The sequence below is a fragment of the Glarea lozoyensis genome (genome assembly GCF_000409485.1).
Source record: "Glarea lozoyensis ATCC 20868 chromosome Unknown GLAREA21, whole genome shotgun sequence".
NCBI lineage: Eukaryota > Fungi > Ascomycota > Leotiomycetes > Helotiales > Helotiaceae > Glarea > Glarea lozoyensis.
The window spans coordinates 131,747-154,401 of NW_007360996.1; the positions used below are offsets into that span (position 1 = coordinate 131,747).

The 22,655-nt window shown below is 47.0% G+C and overlaps 7 protein-coding genes across 7 annotated transcripts; 4 read left to right on the top strand and 3 right to left on the bottom strand.

The window, feature by feature from the left end:
- Positions 1-912: 912 nt before the first annotated feature.
- GLAREA_12826 (uncharacterized protein) lies at positions 913-2,423 on the top strand (the record flags this gene model as incomplete). The annotated part of the gene is made up of 3 exons (XM_008084589.1): positions 913-960; positions 1,003-2,106; positions 2,160-2,423. 3 exons carry the CDS (start codon positions 913-915, stop codon positions 2,421-2,423), a joined length of 1,416 nt encoding a protein of 471 aa, XP_008082780.1.
- A 37-nt stretch (positions 2,424-2,460) lies between these two features.
- Positions 2,461-5,208, bottom strand: GLAREA_12827 (Zn2/Cys6 DNA-binding protein; the record flags this gene model as incomplete). Its single annotated transcript, XM_008084590.1, has 7 exons — positions 2,461-3,065; positions 3,125-3,341; positions 3,450-3,631; positions 3,685-3,785; positions 3,838-4,127; positions 4,516-4,964; positions 5,094-5,208. The coding sequence occupies 7 exons, from the start codon at positions 5,206-5,208 to the stop codon at positions 2,461-2,463; spliced, it is 1,959 nt and encodes a 652-aa protein (XP_008082781.1).
- A 530-nt stretch (positions 5,209-5,738) lies between these two features.
- On the top strand, positions 5,739-9,343 carry GLAREA_12828 (YgbK-like protein; the record flags this gene model as incomplete). Its single annotated transcript, XM_008084591.1, has 5 exons — positions 5,739-6,060; positions 6,108-6,592; positions 6,644-7,276; positions 7,323-7,655; positions 7,706-9,343. 5 exons carry the CDS (start codon positions 5,739-5,741, stop codon positions 9,341-9,343), a joined length of 3,411 nt encoding a protein of 1,136 aa, XP_008082782.1.
- A 1,068-nt stretch (positions 9,344-10,411) lies between these two features.
- Positions 10,412-13,221, top strand: GLAREA_12829 (uncharacterized protein; the record flags this gene model as incomplete). The annotated part of the gene is made up of 4 exons (XM_008084592.1): positions 10,412-10,889; positions 10,936-12,661; positions 12,737-12,959; positions 13,183-13,221. The coding sequence occupies 4 exons, from the start codon at positions 10,412-10,414 to the stop codon at positions 13,219-13,221; spliced, it is 2,466 nt and encodes an 821-aa protein (XP_008082783.1).
- A 415-nt stretch (positions 13,222-13,636) lies between these two features.
- On the bottom strand, positions 13,637-17,181 carry GLAREA_12830 (Ankyrin repeat-containing protein; the record flags this gene model as incomplete). The annotated part of the gene is made up of 5 exons (XM_008084593.1): positions 13,637-15,695; positions 15,746-16,300; positions 16,361-16,385; positions 16,447-16,727; positions 16,778-17,181. 5 exons carry the CDS (start codon positions 17,179-17,181, stop codon positions 13,637-13,639), a joined length of 3,324 nt encoding a protein of 1,107 aa, XP_008082784.1.
- Positions 17,182-18,107: 926 nt separating this feature from the next.
- GLAREA_12831 (uncharacterized protein) lies at positions 18,108-19,757 on the bottom strand (the record flags this gene model as incomplete). The annotated part of the gene is made up of 1 exon (XM_008084594.1): positions 18,108-19,757. The coding sequence occupies one exon, from the start codon at positions 19,755-19,757 to the stop codon at positions 18,108-18,110; it is 1,650 nt and encodes a 549-aa protein (XP_008082785.1).
- A 2,367-nt stretch (positions 19,758-22,124) lies between these two features.
- GLAREA_12832 (uncharacterized protein) lies at positions 22,125-22,424 on the top strand (the record flags this gene model as incomplete). Its single annotated transcript, XM_008084595.1, has 1 exon — positions 22,125-22,424. One exon carries the CDS (start codon positions 22,125-22,127, stop codon positions 22,422-22,424), a length of 300 nt encoding a protein of 99 aa, XP_008082786.1.
- Positions 22,425-22,655: the final 231 nt, after the last annotated feature.

Here is a 22,655-nt window from a genome sequence, read left to right on the forward strand (position 1 = left end):
ATGTAAATATGAGCTATTCAATTTTCTCTTGGGTACTGTTATGGGAGCTGCAAATATGCGATCTGAAGCCGCGTGCATGCTTCTTTACCGCCCGAATTTTCCCACACCACCCATAATCTTACCAGCGAAGATTCCACTCCATCACTAATAGCAGGGTAAAATCGATAACAGAAAACAGCAGTCGGGCTCACGAAGTCGAGAGTAGCATTGCTTGTAAATGAATGCAGGGATAGGATAGTAGCTCGTGTATCAGGTAGGCTTTAGGGGGTTTTGAATACATCTTTCCATACGGCGAATAGTCGGGAATGGATGATTTATAGGTTTCTGAGGCAGGAGATTCTTTAATGGAGGAGGACGCTTGAGTACTGGGGAGGGTTGGTTTTGGAGTTGATGGTTAGGTGGTGATGGGGTATAGATGTTATTTTTTGGGTTGGTATAGAGAGTGTGGCGAGGACAATTGAAATGAGAGCAATAGTGTAGATTCGTGGAGGCAATTTGTTGGGATGATACGATCCATGGTTCAGAGATATGTATTTATCTCGCTTCTGCCATTGCTTTGTTATTTCGAGTAACTGAAAGTTATCACCTCTAAGACGCAGTATCAAATCACCTCCCATACCCACCAAAGACGCGGCGATTTAATACCGCACTTTTCAGATTACTTACAAGAAAAGAAGACCTGGCTGTGTTGGCGATTGGCCGACTTATGCGGCGTCCTAACGCATAACCTACCTACGCCCCCCTAGGGTCCTCGAACCCCTATCACTCTCGTATTATACATCACTTCGCTATAGGATTCAGCGATTGGTATGTTCGTGCAGACATGTTGGTTAGTAAACTTATAAGAGGCGAGGATATCTAACACCACCTACCGCATTTCTTTCATCCATATATTCTTCAACACACCACACGATGTCTCTCTCAACTCTCCCACCTGAAATCCTGTCGGAAATAGCAAAGGTATGAACCCCTCTTGGAAGAGGGAAAGGCTGATAGCGATAGCTGCTTGAGGATCGAGATCGGAATACTTGGGCACTTGTAGATAAATTCTCATACCACGTCCTCCTGGCTATGCGATACTGTACTATCACTATAGATGCGTATAATGCTTGGGATTTCATCACTTACGCCCAATCTTGCAGTTTGGAATACTGTAGGAAGTTGAATGTACATTGTATAACCCACTGCGGCCCAACAACCCTCACGCAATCCCTCCTCGCAGCGTCTAAATTCGCTGATGGTCAGATAACGCACCTCTCCTGGGCTCTAGAGCGCGGATCCTTGTCGAACGAGATTGAAACCTCGGATTTGTTTGTAAAACAGAGTGAGCTGCGAGTTTTGAAACTTTCGCCCTGGCCAGACGACCAACCATACCCTACCAGCATAATCAGTCTGACGCAGTTGCGGGAGCTCGAATTCTCAATTTTCACTTCGAGGACACAGAAACTCGTGAACGGCGAGTTGATTCGAGACGTGCTGCGTAATAATCCAACGCTGGAGATCTTGCGGTTTGTGCGTCCGACTGAGGGACATAATCCAAGGGGTATTAGGGGGGAGGAGTGGAGGGAATTATTGACTTGCTCTGAGACGGAAGGACATGTCCAGCATCCAATTGGAGTCAGAGAATTCGTGCTACGCCATTGTAGCGCTCAAGATGGATACGAGTCTTTCCCGTGGGAAGTTGTTGGTTTTGGAAATCTCGAGATACTGAGCTTTGAGCAAACCATCGATGTAGCGGCGGATTTGGGATATCTCGCCACCATCACGCCGGAGAATTGGGGGCTTGAGAGGTTGGAGATAGGGCTGTGGAATCATTGTATGCGACACGCCCCGGAACAAGTCAGTGCGATAGAGAGGTTTTTGATGCATGGGAATTTCTGCGGGTTGAGGCATCTGCGTGTCGAGCTTCCTGGTGGGAGACGATTGTTGAGCGCGGCGTCAATTTCGCAGCACGAAAGGCTTGAGACATTGGCTATTTCTGCGACCGACGACGATGGCTGGCTCCTAGCATTTTCACCCGCTGAGATCCACGAGATCGTAACGGCTTGTCAGAGCCTACACACCCTGAAATGCGTGCTTCCTGCCCTTTCAAACGCGGAATTCTACGTACGCCTCCCTTTTCAGAGTAAATTTTTGATTTTAACCTAACGTGCTTCTAGGAAAACCTGGCTAAGTCTACTTCCATAAAACAGCTTCAAGTGATCGGTCTTCAATCGCCCCGTACGAAGACGCCGGCGTGGTCGTGGCCGAGGGATGTAAGTCATTTCGATCCGGTGCCTAGGGGGATGATGGAGGATGTCAGTCGTGAGATTTTCGGGTTGTGTGGGAGGTTGGAGGTGTTGGGGTTGCATGTTAGCGAGCACTATTGCGAGAACTGGGAGGCGGAGATGAGATATTATCGATACAATTCGCCAGCTAATTAGATATGCTTGGTTAAGAGGTATATACATACACGCCACATTACATAAGCCCTCGATCATACCCTCCCACGCCATTCAATGCACTAACATCAAAAAACCCCACCGGGAAATAATTCTCATCAAACAGGTCAAACGAATTCCCATACACCCCAAACGGCGCGAGATCAGCCTCATACTGCTGCTGCAGCTGGTTCTGCGCCGGCCGTTCCCTTTCCAGCATCTTCTGCAAGCCAATCGCGATATGCGCTGCCAAAAACCGTTCACTGGCTTTCACGCTCTTCAGGAGCTGGATGATCTGCGTGACGAGCTCGCGGATCAATATGCTGTCTGTGCCTAGCTGCAGCGGTTTCCAGCGCTGCTCGACCTTGAGCAGGAACACGGCGGCGTAGGTTATCATGGTGTGGAGGTACAAGGGGACGCCCACGAGACCGTTGCGGATGTCGGGCGAGGAGATGACGAGTTGCAGGATGGCGACTGCGGAGGAGATGGCTAGGTTTGCGTATTCGCGGCGCGAGGTGCTGAGGGTGGTGCTGTGTGGGGATTCTTGGAAGCCCCGCAGGGAGAGGGCGTTTAGTTGGAGTTTGCCGAAGTGGTGGTGGAGGGAGACGCCTTTGGAGGGGTAGGATGAGATGAAGGGGTTGGGTGCTGGGGGTGGTTAGAATTTCAAATAGGACTTTTCTTTTTCACTCTGAACTATCACTCACCTAGTTGGGATTCCCATCTTATGCGCCAGTTATCAAGGTCCATGTTGAATCGTCCTAGTAGATGGAGGTCGTTTTCTTGGAGCATGTGGTCGACGTCGGGTCCGAATGAGTGGAACATTTTGGTTAGGACGGAGAATATGGCGATTTGGCTGTGTAGTCTCAGATCTGCTTGTGTGATTCCTGGTAGTTGTAGGAATCTTTCATGTCCAACGACGGCCTGTCGACTATTAGTCATTACTCTTATTGCGAAAACGTTCCCAATTGCCTGAGTGATTTGTTTCTTGCAACAGATCTAAAGTAGAGAGTGAACAAAAGGCTGACTTACTTGGTCCTCGTGTATAACTGGAGGCCGACCATAAGCAATACTGAAATGATGGTCACACACATACAAAAGATACCATAGTCGAGCGGCTTCGATATGTTCTGCCTCACCTCTTAAGGCTTTTGCAAAGCTTCGGTGCAGATTAAGCTCCGTAGCAATGCGAACAGCATGACCCGAGAGTTTCCCTGTTCAATCCTATTAGCTCCATATTAGTAGTGGTTGTTATAAGACCACTCACAACTCAAGTCGCTCAACCAAAACGCAGCAATACAGAGACCTCTTATGCCGTCCAATGTGTGATGCCGATCAAGCATAGAACTTGACACAAGCGAAGTGAACCTGTTGCATACAATCAGCGTTGCAATTGTAGAAGAGGACTGGTAGTAATTACTCCGAATAACAAATATCAAAAGTTGCTGCCCCACCCGGAGCATGTAGTGCAGTGACAGCTAAAATCGCCGTTAAGAGCAGAGATGATGACTTCCGAACGGATGTGAGATCGGAGTGGACGAGAGCGATACCTCCCCATAGATAGTGGTTAAGCGAGTGATTGAATGTATCGAATAGCTCTTGAGCTTCCTTTTCTCCGATTACACCTCGCGAGATGAAGTCGTTGTCTAGTGGATTTCGAGTAAGGTCATTGGATCGTGGGTTGCCACGGAGGTGGCGGAGGCGGGTTACCTAGGTGTGTCAGTATTGCCATAGAGACAAACATCTTCGTCCCAGCTGCAAAGCTAAGCTTTGGCTTCGAATATATTGAAAGATTAATGTGTGAGACCTAGAAGATGATACAGCCTTGTTTTCTGTTGAAACCAGTGGCAGTCGTACCGCAGTGTCTCAACGTTTCACTGGATAGAAGAGACCAAGAGCTGAAGAGCCCTCGAACAGAAGGTACATTCGGCACAAAAGTTTTAATCCTTTTTCAATAACGTGTCATGTAGCTTAAATGATTGTTGAATCTCAACTAAAACTCAATTTGTGCACGAACAATGGTTCATGCCCAGTGATTGAGGAACTTGCAATTATTTCGACATGCGACAACAGCAAAACAAGAGAAACCAAGACCTACCTCGTATAAAGTGTTGATGGGTGCCCCAACCAACGTGCCACTCCCCTCATGAGAATGTTCAGGCTCATTCGAATTTTCTCTCGTCATAGCCATCGTCCTCGGCGTCGCGCTCCGCATGTTTTCCAGCGGAGACGTTCCATCAACTTGCGACGTAGAGGCGATAGAGCCAAATCGTACCCCACGCTGAACATTACTAACTGGCTGACTCCCAGGGCTTGCAAAGGTTTCCAGTGGTGGCAGATTTAAGACTCCCAGAATCTCTGATACAGCTGCTTGGAGCTGCTGGGAGGTGTTTTGCATTCCCATTTTCCATTCCGCTTCATCTACCAGAATCGACTGGAGACTTTTGTTAAGGGTGCATTTTAAGCCTTTCTTGATACATCTTGTACATGATGAGGACGAGCTTTGTGCTAGGTCGCAACGGATCTTTCGATTTTGACATTCAGTGCCTATTTTGATTGTCAAACCTGTAATTACCAGTACTTTGAAAAATTCATGACATCTTCTCAAGTGACTTTGAAATTTTGGACCATTTCCATCAAATATGCAAGACCATAGACAACGAAAAGAATACTCACATGCCTTAACAGTCTTCGACACCCTCACACTTGGTATCTTGGCCCCATTGTTAGAATTCTTCGTCACATGATCTTCGGATTTATCTGCGCTCTCATCAACCCGAGCACGCTTCATCCTGAGTCCTAATCGTCGGTGCTAGGGTATTGTGGGGACCCCATAAAGTTCGATGAAAATCCAGAGAAGTGGTTGAGGAACGCAGGTTTGGAAGAACGGGGGAAAGACCGCACTTCTTAAATGTCGGGTAGAATACCGTGGGAGAGGAATAATCTAAAGGCGGCGTCAACATATCCACTTTGTGGGTGTGGTGTGGATGCGCGGTCGAAACCCCCCTGAGCCAAGCGAGTTTACAGTCGCAGCAAACCGCGCAAGCTGAACGGCACGGAAGACGGCAACCGCTTGGCCCTCCTCGACCCTACAATCCCCGCTTACGCCGCCTTAATATCCTCTCTGTGGTGGTATTTTCGCCTTCGAGACTACTCACGGAGAAGTGACCGATATCAATTCTCAATCGGCCTTACTACCACATGTGAAGGATAATCAACTCAATACCTAAATACCTACTTCAAATACCACCATGGAGTACTTTACGAGCAATTCAGCCTCCACTCAATCATCCCTCTCATTTCACCTCCCTCATATCCAAGATGTTGTTAAGAAAAGACTCAAACGGTGATGCAAGCCACAGCTTCTCCGGACCTTCAGGCACAACACAATCTCACAATGTCGCGTGGATAGGACTAGGTACCATGGGCCTTGGGATGGCCTCACATTTAGTTAAGAAGGGATTCAATGTCACAGGTTACGATATCTATGAGCCTAGTTTGGCGAAGTTCCGTGAAAATGGAGGAAGAACCGCGACGTCTCCTTTAGAAGCTGCGAGGAATGCAGAGTTTCTGGTGTGTATGGTTGCAAGTTCAGCGCAGGCACAACATGTACTTTTTGATAAAGATACAGGTGCTGTTCAAGGTGTGTAAATGTGTGGGAACATCTGAGATGTGGCTAATCTTTTTCAGGCCTTCCAATCAATGCTACAGTCATCATGTGCTCGACTGTACCAGCTTCATATCTTGACGAAATTCAAGAGTCACTGAAATCAAGAGACCGAAACGATATTTTTCTGGTTGACAGTCCGGTGTCTGGTGGTACCGCCCGAGCATCAGAGGGAACTCTGACTATCATGTCTTCTGGGAGTGAAGCTGCTCTTGAAAAAGGCAAAACACTGCAATCAGCTTTAGCCGAGCGTTTGATTGTAGTCCCAGGAGGTATTGGATCGGCTTCAAAAGTCAAAATGGTCAATCAGTTGCTTGCTGGTACTCACATCGCTGCGGCTGCTGAGGCGATGGGTCTTGCAGCTACCATGGGTTTGAACACTCAACAAGTTTTCGACATTATTACTGGTGCCGCCGGTAACAGCTGGATGTTCGAAAACAGAGTGCCTCACATGTTGAAAAATGACTGGACACGACTTTCAGCTGTTGACATATTTGTGAAAGACATGGTAAGATTCTTCCATTTTTCTACAAGGTTCCATCAAGCTAATTGAAATCAGGGAATCGTCACATCATCTGCACGTGCCCTCGAGTTTCCTTTACCAATCGCTTCCTCAGCTGAACAGCTTTTCATATCTGCTTCAAAGCAAGGATATGGCCGAGACGATGATTCCAGCGTAGTTCGTCTATACATTCCCACTTCTCCAGCCGCTGTATCAGAAAATGCCAGACCAGCCGACAAACTGAGTAGCTCATCAAAGTCCTGGACCGCAAATGATATTAAGAAGATTGGATTTGTAGGACTTGGAGCCATGGGCATTGGCATGGCGAAGACACTAACGAAGGCTGGATACCAAGTACAGGGTTACGATGTGTATCCACCATCCGTTGAGAAGTTCGTTGCTGCTAGCGAAAGTGCTACTGCCGCAACATCGCCCTCAGAAGCCGCTTCAGGGGCACAGGCTCTGATTCTTATGGTGCAGAATGCCAAACAGGCACACGATGTGCTTTTTGGGTCTGGAAAAGCTGCTGAGGCGTTACCTCATGGGTCTGTCGTCATCTTGAACTCGACCGTTCCACCATCTGCTGCACGTGAGATCAGAGAGAGATTGGTGGCCGTTGGCAAAGATCTCGACTTGGTTGATGCTCCTGTTAGCGGAGGAGTGGCAAGAGCTGCTTCGGGACAACTGACTGTAAGTTTCACATACTCGCGATAAACGATTTACTAACGCACACCAGATCATGTCTTCCGCTGATGAACTTGCTATTTCAAAAGCCAATGTCGTCCTTAGTGCAATGAGCGGCGAGCCGAAGAATCTGCATTACATTGCTGGTGGTGCAGGTGCTGCTTCGTCAGTGAAACTCATCAACCAACTTCTTGCCGGAGTTCATATTGCCGCGGCCGCGGAAGCTATGGCTTTTGGTGCGAAGTTAGGTCTGGACACGCGCAGTCTGTACAATACCATCAAGAACGCCGCTGGAGGTAGCTGGATGTTTGAGAATCGTGTTCCTGCCATGTTGGATGCGGACTGGACTCCTCACTCTATGCTTGCAATTTTTGTCAAAGACTTGGTAGGTACACGTCTTTTTATCATGGAAGAAAACTTACTAACGCGTTGTAGGGTATTGTTTTGGACGAGTCAAAACGGCTGCTATATGCTGCTCCACTAAGTTCAACAGCCCACACATTATACCTCCAAGGTGCCTCTCACGGTCTATCAAGAGAGGCTGATGGTGGTGTTGTTCGAGTCTGGGAGTTTCTCACCGGTGTATCGGTCGCTAAAAGTGCTTCTGCCCGAGTAGAAAAGAAATTTGTTCCAAGAGAATACCAAAAATTGAGCGTCGCCGAAACGACCAATGCTCTTCCAGCTCCATACGAAGGCAATCCCCTCGAGATGATTAACAGCAGGATTTCAGAGCCAAATACACCCATCTTAGTTGTATTAGATGATGATCCAACCGGAACTCAGACCTGTCATGATATTTCCGTCTTGACGGTATGGAGCCACGACACATTGTGCCAGGAATTTCGAGCCACAGAAAAAGGATTCTTCATCCTGACAAACTCACGCGCTCTCCCAACATCAGAAGCGAGATCATTGATTACAACTATTTGCCAGAATGTGGAGAAAGCCGCGAAGGAGACGGGCAAAGGATTCGAGATTGTCTTACGTGGTGATTCAACTCTCAGAGGACACTTCCCTGACGAACCAGAAGTGATTGAAGAAGTCCTCGGAAAAACAGACGGCTGGATTCTAGCACCATTCTTCTTTCAAGGCGGTCGCTACACGATTGATGACGTTCACTACGTGGCCGAGGGTGATGTCCTGGTTCCTGCTAGCCAAACCCCATTCGCAGAAGATGCGACATTCGGTTATAAGTCCTCCAACTTAAGAGACTACGTGTTCGAAAAGACAGGATCAAAGTTCAAAGATGAACAAATCCTCTCCATCACCATCGAAGATATCCGTCTAGGTGGACCCGAAAAGGTCGCTTCCAAACTCATCAACGGCCCTCGTGGCGGTGTCGTGATTGCAAATGCAGCCGCCGAATCTGATATGTACGTCTTTGCTGCCGGAGTCCTCTCTGCTGCTCAACAAGGCCGAAAATACCTCTACCGAACCGGTGCAGCATTCGTATCCTCCCGTCTTGGCATTCGTGGAATTTCTCCTCTTTCAGCGGAGGATCTCAAGATGGACAACAGTCCCAACTCAGCGGGTGGACTCATCGTTGCTGGATCTTATGTTCCAAAGACGACTGCACAGCTTGCTTCTTTGCGATCTCGACGCGGATCAAAGTTGCATGTCATTGAATTAGACGTCTCATCTATGATTCAGTCTAAGGAGCAAGCGGACGCTGCAATCTCTTCCGCGACATCTACCGCAAGTTCTCAAATAACTTCAGGCCACGATGTCCTCGTCATGACATCTCGCAAACTTATCACTGGTCACGACGCAAACTCCAGTCTGAGCATCGGCACACTAGTCGCCGCAGCTCTCGTCAAAGTCGTCCGCAACATCGAAGTCCGCCCACGCTATGTCATTGCAAAAGGCGGCATCACCTCCAGCGACGCCGCCACCAAAGGCCTCGAAATCAAGCGTGCGATGATAGTTGGACAAGCCGCACCAGGTGTACCGCTATGGCGATGCGACGAGGAAACCAGTCGACATACTGGCGTTCCATACGTTGTGTTCCCAGGCAATGTAGGTGGAGAAGATACACTTGCGGAACTTGTAGAACGATGGGCTAAGCCTGAATGATTCCCCTTTTTTTCTCTTGATACCAATACAGTATATTATATTTCTAGCATTTTAGCGAATACATTCACATAGACCAAATCGAATGCATCGGACATGCCAAGCGATGTCACGAGATCCATTTCAGCTCTTTCTCCCTTGTGTGACTTTTCATGCAAGCTTTCGCAATTCAGCCACAGGTTCGATGAAGAGGCTGAACTTAGCCACAGGCTAATGGGAGATCGAGTGGGTAATTGCCGTGGACGTGACGCCTTTGACGCTTAAAATAGGAATCGGTAATTTGATGGGGTGGTTTTCGGGGGGGACATCACGGGAGGAGCAGAGTGTCTTGCATGCGAGTTTGTTTGTCCTGTGCCTAACAATTTTCAGCTTGGAGGCTTTAGAGGTATTATTGAGAGGGTCTGATGCGCTTGAGGCTTTAACAGCCTGGGCTTTAATTCTTTCGCCCAGTGGTATTACAGAACGGTAAGGCAGATTATTTCTCGTGATGGAACGATTTCTTGTTGAAGTTGTTCAGAGACTCTATTTTAAGCTGAAAGCTAAATGATAGGTATCATCCATCAGGCTTGAAACGAGCTCTCGATTACTCACATCACCTGAGTAGTTTAGTACTCACCCTCGCACTCCGAGACTCTGGCCGACTCTCCTCTCTCTCACCGTCGCTTAACTGCCAACGCTGCACAACACTATCTCAACATTCATTCGTCAAAAATACTGCATACCTCTACGTACCACAACATCAGTCGTTCGCAGGATCTGAAGGATCCCAAACCGACAATATCCAATGCAGCATCCCTTGCGCTATGCGAGTCAACTGCCTCAACGAGATGTCCAGACCCTTTTCGTATGATGCTTAACTCTGGAAGTGGTTCATACCCAGCCTCCACAGCGAGATGACAATATGGTTTAAGCATGAGGCGTCCTTGGCTGTATTCAAGTAGGAGAATGAGGGAGTATATGAAGAGTCGATATTCCTTGCGAACTTGAATTATCAAGTCAAGCATCACTTCGCATTCATCGCATTTTCTTCTCTATTTCCTTTGAGTAGTTTCATTCTCAATTTCCTTCAAGATGCATCTTCCAAAGCCTTCAGCTTTTCTGCTTAGTTGTATCAGCACTCTTTTGGCCGTTTCAGTTGAGGCTTCGCCTTACTCATCTGGAAACCTAACTTCAACAACATCAACCAAGTCTTCGAGCTCTAGCACGACTTTGAACTCCACTACGACGTCAATCACTTCGTCGAAATCTTTGTCATCTTCCTCATCTCGCACTACCTCATTCCATCTGACCAATTCAACAACTCGTTTGAGCACGCTCACTACCCCAACTCCAACACTATCGTATTCCAAGAATACTACTTCCACTCGTTCATCATGGTATACCGCGTCCAGAAATACAACTGCTGCTTACGGACGCTCAACACCTTCTCCTGCTGTTCTTTCCCCAGGGCTTCCTCCACATATTGATCCTTATAACCCTGTTGTGTTGGAACCAAAAAAGAATGTTTCACTGTTCTACTCGAGTCCTCCAGCAAATAACAATGCTTCCGGTAAGTGGGACCCACGCTTGTCAAGAGCCATCACTAATACAGCTAGATGTCGCCGTTGCAAGCGTCGCCATCCCTAAGATGGCCTATCCCGCCGTCGTCCTTGATCACTCCGCTCTAGTAACTCATGTCGAATGTGACCTCTCAACACTTCGTCTGAAATTCCTCCACCGCAACGCCCTTAACGCAGCCAAAGCATCATGGACTATGCCAAAGTTCGTCATGATGGCCTTCCACGACAAATGCGGTACCGCTGCTACAGACGGCGAGCGAGACTATCTCCTAGTCCACAAACTCGACTTCGACCACAACGACCTCTCCGTTGCTGCAGGTATCAAACACATCGATATCAAAGAAGCCGTGGGCACAGATAATCCCATCACCGTAGACATGGGCTCCTACACACCGGCCAACGCCAGTGGAAACGTCGGGTTCGACACAACTGCGGCCCCTCCAATCCCTAGCAACGGAACCTACACCAACAGCAGCAAACCCTCTCTCGACTTCGACGTCGCCCTGGACAACACAATCGGCTACACCTCCCTCTCCACCCCTTTTCACACCCGTTTCATCGGCCTCGACGAGCACCAACTCCTTCAAATCCGCTCCTGGTGCCACATCTGCGACAAAGTCGTCCACGCCGTCAAGAAAATCGTCAACAAGTTCATCCCCTCCTGGACCCTCACCCCCCTCAACAAAGACATCAACGTCTCCATCGGCGGCGGCAACGTCGCCACGCCCTGGAACAAAAAAGGGTACCAGCTCTACTCCAAAACCTCAGGCTCAAACTACATCCGCCTCTACTGCGTCGACTGCGGCGTCTCGGGCGTCATAAACGTCAAAGCAACAGTGACATTCAACCTCATCGGCATCATCTCCGCCGGGTCCTTCGCAGCAAACGGGCATATGGGTGCCGGCTTAGGTCTGGGTGTAGACGCACACTACGCGGCGTCGATTCCGGCATTCAAACACACACTGCTCGCCATCCCGCTCAGCCCGTTCGCCATCCCAGGCCTTATCACTATCGGTCCACATCTCGATCTCGCCGTCGGCGCCAACGCAGCGATTAATGCGGATGGCAAGGCCTACGCGGGCGTCCGTCTCGAATGGCCCGCCATCCACGCGCAGCTGAATCTCTTCAGCGCGCCCAGCGCATCTGGGTGGACGCCGAGCGTGACGCAGGATTTCCAGGCCGTCGGCACGGTGAGTTTGAGCGCGGATGCGTATGTCGAGGTGAGTATCGGGTTTGGCGTGAGTTTGCTGAACGGGTTGAAGAGCTATGGGGTTGCGCTGGTGGAGAAGCCGGATTTGTATATCACGGGGAGTAGCGGGGTGGCGGGGTGTCAAGGGATTAAGTTGACGGCGGGGTTTAAGAATGAGGTTTATGCGGATATACTGGGGAGTCATAAGGGGATTAGTACGTGGAATGGTCCGAGTGCTAGTAAGTGTTTGGGGAGCGGGAAGAGGGATGCGATTCCTGCCCTGCCTGCACGAGCGGAAATTAATGGAAGGGAGGCGAGGAAAGTAAAGATTGAGAGTGCGGATGGAAGTATTGGGATGCATTACGCGGATAATGGGAATATCTACGGGATATCGAAGACGAATGGGAGTGTGGATATGTCAACTGTCGATTTCTCCTCTCTCGACTCGGGAATCATAACAGGCGATGCTACATCCCGCGTCTTCCACGGCTACAACGACACGCTCTCTTCGAAAGGAATCTCACGCTTCCGTCTCTCCCCCCTATCACACATCCCCAAAACAGCAGTTATCTTGTAAGTCCCCCTACCTCTTCCTCCCCTCCCTCCCCTTTCCTCCCCCATTTCCTTCCCCAACTAACACCCCCACAGAACACTCCAACCCTCAACCCCCACCACCTCCGACCACGTCCTGATCGCCCTCGACGCCTCGCACAACGTCTTCTACCCCGTCCTCTGCACCTTCGGTGAGGTCGACTTCCCGAAACTATTTCTGGTCAAGGATCCGAACACAGGTGTTGCGGCGCTTTTGGATGAGGCGAATGTGGAAGGTGTTACAGGTGTGAAGCCTGAGGATTGTGGGGTTGTTCCTTTGGTTAGTTTGTAGGTTTTCAGTGGGGAGGGGGACTTCTTTGTAGATATTTTAAATTTTGACTTCTTGGGCGGGCATCTGATGATATTGTATTTGTGTTTTATGGTTTTGACTTAGTAGCCCCTGGCTTTTTCTGGGGCGAGATTTTGATGGTGTGGGTCAGGGTGGCATTTAGATCGCATGAATGGGATCTTGACTGCCTGAATCCCATAATCTAATGATCCAGATTGCAGCAGATTTATCAAAATCACTAAAGGTCGCCTGAATCTCTAATCCTATCTCGCTGATTCCAAAGTTATCCCTGAACTCTTGCCAGAAGCAAAATCTATCTACTACGTAACTCGTCCGTATCGCGTGTTTGGTAAACAAAAAACAACTAAACAAGAGTCAGTAGATAAGGATGCAGATCTCTACCTCTCGACAGAGGTTCGTTAATGTATGTTTATTAGGGACCGGGACGGGGGAACTCTTATCTAAACGAGCCCCTTTTCGTTGTCTTAGGTGACGGACTGCTTTTTGGCAATCTTTCTTTAACGAAGAATTAATCCAGCTATCAAGATATTAAGCTAAATTTTGAATCATAAGCCTGAGACAAAGAGTGGTCTAGGGCGGAGATATCGGACTCGGAGTAAAATTGGGAGCAGACGCACTATTGACATGACAGCGGTTTCTTGGAAAGATTACGACTCTCCATGCAATGCCTTGATCACCTCTTTGTGACTTTCCGCCATAGCCCAATCCAACGCAGTCTTACCACTGAGGTCTTTCAATGTAGCATCAGCACCTTTGTCCAGGAGAAGTTTGACAACATCTACATGACCATTCCAGGCTGCCCAGTGCAAGGCAGTCCATTGCGCATTGTCCTGACAAGAAATGTCTGCTCCCTTTCCCAAAAGAAGCTCTACGATATTCCGTTTCCCACTCCAAGATGCCCAATGCAAGGCAGTTCGTCCATGTTGATTCGGTGTGTTTATATTGATGCCACCTCCTTCCTCGAGTAAAGGCTTCACAGCCTCTTCAGTCCCACCCCAAACGGCCCAATGTAAAGACGTAGACGTTCCATCAGTTTTCAGTGTCTGACTTAGCAGGTTCTGCTGCTCTTCTTTGGAGACCATCTGATCCACATCAACCCCCTTTTCCCGTAGGTGCGCCACCATCGCGTCGTATACGCCCTTTGTCGCAGCAGAAAGTGGAGTTTCGCCCAAGGAATCTCTAGCAGTAAAGTCGGCGCCTTTTTCAAGTAACAGACGTACGACCTCCTCGTGCCCACTCCAGGCGGCCCAGTGTAATGCCGTTCCTCCCTGATAGTATTTTGCAGCAACTTCCGCACCCTTTTCCATCAAAAGCCTGACAACAACCTCTTCACCACTACTGTCTCGACTAGGGGATTTACTTCCCTCTCTGAATCCATATGAGTATCTGGCTTTGACATCTGCTTTAGCATCCAGTAACAGTTGCACCACTACTAAGTGTCCATTCCATGATGCTCGATGAAGTGCAGTACCTCCGTCAATATCTGTGGCGTTAACCTTGGCGCCCGTTTTTAGCAGTAACTTTACGACATTTTCATGCCCCCTTTCTGATGCTGCATGCAATGCCGTTCCTCCATCGGAGTCTTCGGATTCCATATCAGCCTTATTATCGAGAAGTGCCTCTTCGGCTTCCACATCAGGTTTATAATCGAGAAGTACCTGAACTGCAGCTTCATGCCCGTGCCAAGCCGCTTTATGCAAAGGGGTCCATTTTCGCACATCAACAGCGTTGATTTTGGCACCGCTCTTTAAAAGCATCGATACGATAGAAGCCCTTCCTCCCTCAGCCGCCCAGTGAAGAGGTGTACTGTTACTTGAATATTTAACATCGATCTCCACACCTTCTGTAGCCAGAATTAATTTCACAATCTGGTCATACCCATGCCAAGCAGCCCAATGAAGTGGAGTTCCTTTGTCGGAGTCTGCCTTATTAACATCCGCATCGATTGACAGTACTTTTTCGGTGACTTCCACAAGTCCGTTTGTTGCAGCTAGCCCCAGCGCCGAAACCTCCTTGCGAAACGACTGGCTATAGTTGGCATGCTTGTATTTTGGAATATGGGCAAATTGCAAACTACAAGACATGTTGGAATTTTGCCACAAAAACTTCATAATGAGCTCTTGTACTATAGGATCCTTCTCTGGCTCTCCTCTGGCATGGAGGCCCCAGTATTGAGATGCATATTGCAGGAAGGGATACTTGAGCATCTTTTCTTCCATTGCCTTGTCGTTGTCGCAAGGATCAGTGGCAAATTCATTGAATGACAGATAAGTGATACACGCCATGACAATTTGGGTCGGAGCTTTAGGGTATCGTTCTTTCTTGATCCGCTCAAAATATTCCTGGGTAGTGTAGTGGACAAATCGAATAATGTTGCTGTCGTGGTCAATAGTCAGAAGTCCAGCACATAATGATACTAGATGATTACCATCAGGAACAGCTTCTTCATCCACGCGGGTGTCTCCGATCTCCACAGCTAGAGCATATCGAAGTTCATCCACTGTTATCGGTCTAGCGGCGTAACATATCCAGGAGAGAACTTGCGCAGCTCGTTCAGCCTTTCGACTGTCTTGATTTTTTATTCTTGCCATAGCCTTCTCATACGTTCCATCGATCTGTTCTGGTAGTTCTTGGAGCGCTTTCCTAACTCCTTTACCAGTATCTTCTCTCCCAAGTGAGTCCATGTGAAGCTGAGCGAGTAAAAACCTAATTTACCGTCAGCAATCGAGATATTTAATTGGTGTTATTCGACGAACATTCCGCGGGACTTCCTAACAACCGTATCCACTATTTCGGCCCATAATGGTGACCCCTTTCTTACAAAATTCGAGAGCTCTTTCTCAAGTCTAGTTTCAAGGTATCGCCTTACATCTTCTTTAGTGGCCTTAATAACTAAGTCTGGCTTGTCCTGAAAACCATTCTTTTTATCTGGCTCATCACGAGACGTGATTAATACACTCACTAAAGGAACTAATTTCAACACTTCGTTGAGGAAGAGATCTTTAGCCTTTTGCTCTTCAGAGCACTCATCGAGAGCATCTATCAGGATGAAGACTCTTGAGAAATTGCGAACTTCTGAAAACAAGACTCTTAAATAATCTGTCAGGAGTGGCCGTGTTTGTTTTCGACGATGGTATTTATAGAGCTCTAGAATATCAGTCGAGACAACAGGGCGATGCTGAATGAGTTGTTTTAGCAAAGATGCAATGAGCTCTGAGGGAGAAGTTTGCTCTCGATAGACACAATAGATGTATGCTATACCGACGTTTTGATCTCCGAACTTTTCTTCCAAAGAATTGACCATTATGGACCTAGTGTAGAAAAAAAGATCAGTGTGTATCTATATTTGTGCTAGGAATCTAATAACATACGTAAGAATAGTCTTCCCGGAACCAGCTTTTGACGTAATCAGTAGATGTTATATTCTAGGATTGATCATATCAGCATTTAGACTCACGAATCCCTTGACACCATAACTTTCTCTTGAATCCAGTCAGCCAGCTTTGGAAGTTTTGGTCTTGCAACAACCACTCTCCTGTACCCTCCTGCCGCCTCGCGAAAATGTCATTCTGCTTCGCGCAAAAGTTTAAGCTAGTGAGCCAAGTCTCAAGATCTCTTTTTTCTTTCTCCTGGAGTTGGGTCTGCTGTTTTTGATCCATCTGAACGATCTTGCGATCAATGTTGATCACAAGATCGTTCACTCGACTGAGATCCTTTTTGGTATCAAGAGAAAGATTGCTGGAGATTCGTTAGACACAATGGACAGAAGAATGACGCGTTTCACTCACACATGATCGCTCTGTAAAGCAAGCAAGATTTGTGACTTTTGCCTTTCAATCCGGCTACAGATCTCACCAAGTTTGTTCTTCTGATGTGGCCACTTCGCTTTTTCAATAAGCTTCGAATGCTTTTCATTCAAAATCAACAACACCTCCTCGAGATTGGCACGAAACTGAGCAATCAGCCCGTCTTTCACAAGAAGAGCTCTTAAGTTGCGAGACCAACAATTGTCTGGCTCGTCTCGCTCAGAGAGGTCTTTGAGAACATAGCAGTATCCAGCAATGCTGGCGATTTCGCTCAATAAAATCTTGCGCTCTTTTTCAGATTCGTTTGCAGTTACAATAAACCGAGTGGCGGTGGAGGCGAGCTCCAGAACTGTAATAATTGAAGCGGCAAAGCTGAATATGTCCATTTCGAAGGTACGTACAAATAGTGATGGCATAAAATACTAGAGCAAAAAGAATTGCGACGAAGATTGCTATTTCCTCACTGTAACACAACGCTACAATGCGATAGGCACCACCACTGCACGGCACAGTGGTGGACTGACAAGGCGTTTGTTCGCCTGCTCCACCACACGAAGACCGAGGCTTATGCAAGACAGACGGGATTGACCTTTGTCAAACCCCTTTTGTCCAGCCTTCTGACTTCGCATCGGATTGTTGCAAAACATAACTGCGAATGAACTACTGGATTGCCACGCCAAGACTTCAGCCCAAACCAAATTCACTCACCGAAATTGTATCCTGAAGCAACCACAAGGATTTAATTGGAACAAAAGTCGACGCCGATTTGTGTTTCTCGATGCTAATAGTGAGGCTTTCGGATCTGATAAGCAGGCATAGGGTAAAAATAGATCATAGAAAGGATTGATATGCAAAGAACTGAAATTCGAAAGACGAGTCAATCATACTCTGATAAAATTTACATTAATCAGAAGCTATAAAGATAGAACGTGGATGGACGATCACAAAATCGCGAACAGTCGTACAAGCAAACAGCGCAAATGCGCCATCGTTGCCCAGCAGTTTTCGTCCAAACACCGTCACAAGCTCCTGCGTAAGTAGCACCTTATAGAAGTCGTTGTCTTGGGACTACCTTATTCATATCTTCTTCGTAAATCTTTGCAAGCGTTTTGCACCTTTAGTAAGGCATTTGGGCAAGTGGTTGTTTTATTATTAAATTTCTTAGAATGAGGAGTGTTTATTTACTTTGGGTCGTGTTTCGCTTAGGATGGACCGTGCTCTAAAGGGGAGCGTGAGTGGGAAATGCTTTTACAACCGTTTAGGCGTATAAAATTCTTGGCTAACTCAACATCAGGAATATTTATTTCGATATTTAACTTGCGACCCTGTCTGGATTCTGTAGCCAGGCTAACTCAATCAGCAGTCGATAAAAATAAACACCGCGATCAACCTCTCTGAGCCCTTTAGCATGCCAGGCTTTTCCTTCTTGTGCTACTCTTCGCCCGATCTCACGCCCTTCGTCCGTTGTGGCCAAGAATCTCATCAGCTCTGGCAGCTCGTCAAAGCCTAGGCTAACGGGAATATAGTGCAGCCACGGTATCAGCCGCTCGTCATGCCACTCCTTGAATATGGTGGTCTTTAACACAGCACTATTGCTCGCTAGCAAGCGGTAGAAGCGTCCGCTCAAACTGTTCCCGTCAATGTCAAAGACATATTTGTACCGGTACGGCTCCGATGACGATTTTGGATTTCTTGGTGGGCGGAAGGTCTCCTTTTGTTGTTGGCAGGCTGGTTCGTCGCATTCCGAGATTTTGGTTATGGCAACGTTATACAACGATCTATCAAAGCGCGACGTTGTGTAGGGGGTCCAGTGACTTCTTTGCTCTGCTCTTTCGAGGTATGTGAAAGATTTTTTGCCCTTTTGTCCAGCAAAATTGGAAATCTTTCCAAATCCTAGTAGCACTAACCGTTGCCGATGGTGCCGCCGCCATGTCTCGTCACGCGTATAGCTCCCGGTATTGCTTCCTGCCCAGTATAGTGCGTCTTTCTTCCGGTGCCATGACCGATCTCGCCAGGAACTGTAAGAGAATTGAGCCCAGGAGTAACTTGGCGCGGGAAATAATATGTCACCGAAGGGGTACGGAACGGCGCGTGAGAGGACGGGCACAGCACGGTCGATGTGGAGTGAATTGATGGCAGAGGCAAGATAACCGTGAATCTCCTTGAACTCAGGGTGCTTACACAAATCTGTCTCCGGAGTGACGTTTCCCACGAAGTGCAAGAGGGATTGGGTCATTAAGGAGGTTTCGGGCTGTTTATGCTCGCTGATTTTGTCACAAACACCCCACACTTGGGGCCATATAGGCTCGTGGTGAATTGTGGACCACATAAACTTCTCATCACTTTCTACCGGCGAGACTTCGACGGTCTGATGCTTTGCCAAAACCGCAGGCTCGTCCATGTAGTTGGCAATGAAAATGATATTCGGTAGGTCCTGCAGAACCTTTTCAATGGACCATGAGCGGCTCATGACATGTGCCCAAGCACCACAATCCTTGAGCTTGCCTTGAACGACAGAGCACTTTTTGATATAACCGCGGGTCTGCTCCGTGGAGTTTGCTCGTTCCATAATCCGCAAGACGTCGCTGGGCGCCATCTTCCGGAATGGCTCTAGTGACCGCATCATTTCGTCGTAGTCGTCCACGATCAGCGAAGCATGCTTCTTTGCAAAAGCAAACCACTTGTTGAACTCCGGTGGCGGGTTTCTCCCATACCTTCTCCTATATTCAACCACGGCGTCTGCAGCAGTAACAGATTGCCGCGACAGAAGATCAAAGAATTGCTTCTTAGCTGCGGCGTGCAGATTCTCTACGGGGTGAGACTCGTCTCCATCTCTTAGTCGGTAGACGAAGCCCCTCTGCACTGAGAACTTGTCTTCCCAAAATCCAAGTGTCTTGAACAGAAAGACGACAAATAGCGTCAGCAGTATGAATTCAACACACCTCGTCCGATTTGGTCGCATTTTGACTGCAGTAGGAGCGTTGGTGGTCCAGTGAAACTAGTGGTATAAGTGCTGGTAGGTGGTATCATTGCCACTGACCGTAATCTCACCAGCGAAAAACATCGATAGCACTAGACTCGCTGTCGGTGTGAAACTAATGGTGCGGCTCTGTAGCTAAGAGAGGCATTTTCAGAGAGGCTGTGGTCGAGGCAACACGCATACTCGAATTAATCAAAACGCGTACGTCATGTAATCGGTGAGGTAAGGCATAATGTTGCAGACGATCTTTGACAATATATACCTGTGCCTTGCCCTAAATTAATTACTCGTCAGCCCGTATTCGATTGTTGTCGTCATGATCGATGGGGATCCTTAACTCGCTTTACATAAAAACTTTCAAAAGCTTGGCTTTGTGAGAGATATGTTAACGGTGTGAGGCTTACTCGCAGATAGCTAAATTAAACCAACAACTGAGAGGAGGCTGACTGCAGAAAGTACGCTATACACCACCAACTGAGGGGGCGGCTTACTTGCAGAAAGCTAAGTACTTGGGTAAGTAACTTATGGGAGCCGGGCCACCAGGCACTTGGTGAGAGAACACCCCTTTTTCTCTACTTAGTTTAACTACAACTCTTGGATTGTTCTCTTAATTAGTAGAAGATTAAAGTAAAGAATATACTATCTTCGTCTAGACTCTTTGTTTTTATTAATGTTATCGTAAGTTATAGATTAAAGAAGACGCTAAAATCAAATGCTCTTGGTTTTCTTCCGCCTAAATTTTCAGGTTCAAGAGTCTATGCCGGCACTCATGAGTTACTTACCTAAGTAAGACCAACAACTGAGGGGAAGCCTGTTTCATGCATCTGCAGATGGGGAAGCTTTCTTCCTTCCCCGAGAAAACCCCTCAAGTTGTAAGTATGGTATGTTGAGCCCCATTTAAGCTTACACACGAGGTCACGCCTTCTAATGGCCTTCAAAGTCTCATGATGTAATTCCTTAAAAGATGAATTCTTTGTTCCCTGCTTCCAAGTGGTGGCAACGAGTACACAATATCCCAATTAATTTTGATTCTACTCATGACAAGTCCCGATGTCATGTCTGGTCTTATTAACTTTGCGTATTATGTTTTTTTAGCAATCGCGATGTTTGATGTTTCGCCACAAGATCGACCTGGAAATCAACCGGAACAATCCTTACCTGCACAAACTTTCTTCATTAGGCTCTTTTCACTGAAAACCCCTCTTTGATTCTTACATAGGTACGACTTCAAATGTAGTCAGACGAAACGAGCTGACTGATGTATGCTGCATTAGGCAGCTAGTACAAGAATGCGCAGTTAATTGACGTTACCTGCATGTTTATCTACACAACTATATTATATTATAGCGACAATCAAAGTGCCAAGACAAATGACAGAGATCTTAGTAACTACGATGCTACTTTATATCAATATGTAGTACATTTTATCAGATACCTTTAACTACATCGAGCAGTAGTCTTCTATTTCTTCCCTAAAAGAAGCCTTCAAAGCGACCATACCTACTAAATACTATGCCCTGAAACATCGTGTCCATCTTCTTTAAAACCATTCAATACATAGATTTTATGAGATAATATGTTCAGCCAGCGAGTTATTCGCGCTTGGGTAGCCTTTCCTGGTAAAGAGTATTTACTTTTTGATCTAGTGAATGTGATTTTATTAATTGTATATTTAGTTAATAAATTCTTCTTATGCCAATTAGCGCTTCGTAGCCATATTTGATGAAATACGGGAAATCCTCTGGTTTAAAAGCGTCTGAATAGTTTCTTTACTTTGATTCTAGATATGGACGGTAAATGTTTGCCATTTAAGTGTGCAATGTAGTAAATTGTTGATGGATTAATATACAGCAAAAGCGCCAGCTCCAGCCACGTACACGATTGTCACTTGGTGGCCAAAGAAGAACCTAACAGACATATGGTCTATTCACAACAAGGATCTTGATGTAAATATAAGATACTGAAATGCTGAGCACATTATTCTCGTCTTACACCGACTTTATCTACATATGCAACCAGGGAGGGATTTATCAGAGAAGGTTGGGATTTGCAGTCACGGAAGTTGTTGGATTTCGACTCCGTAACAAATTCCAAGCCTTTGTCCTTCTAGATAGTCCCGGTCATGGTAATCTCGTATGAGCTTTGGAGTACTACTAGGACCACATGAGGGGCACCACTCAGAATCCTTGACCATGGATCCTGCAAGCTGTACACCAGCTATTTAAGATAGAGAAGAAGCCTTTTCATCAACACAGATCCCAAGTATCTTCTTCTCTGCCACTTCGCTACCTTTTCGAATATACAGCAACTACTCTCTATCACACATTTACATACCTGTCAATATTCAAGATGCAATTCGTCAAGCTCATGCTAGTGGCCGCTGCTTCCATCCTCTCAGTGGAAGCTTGCAAATGCGTCAACCCTAACGGAGGTGCGAACAATATCGGCGTAACACGCTCCTGCTGCAGTCAGAATAAGGGAACCTTCGTGAATGGCAACGATTGCAACGCCGGCTCAATCTCAAACAGACTGAGCAACTTCAAGAACTGCTGTCGTGGCAGCGGACTCAACTCCGATTGCAGTTGCCCAACTTGCCGTGAAGAAACTGGCATCGAGTCGGTCACCAATATCACGACCGTTTTGTCCTAGGGTATGACATCTGCACTTTTCTTTCAATTACCAGTCGCTCTTTTTTTCTACTGCTTTCTTACTTAGTACAAAATCACAAGTGTTTCAGCTAATGGTTTATAGGACTTCGCTGCAGTTTCCCCGTTAGACTGTTTATTTTTCTCGTTATTGGTGAATCTTTATTCGAGCTTCATCTTGAACTCCTGGATCGACATACCATCTTGACGGGTTTATGAATATATAGGCTATTAA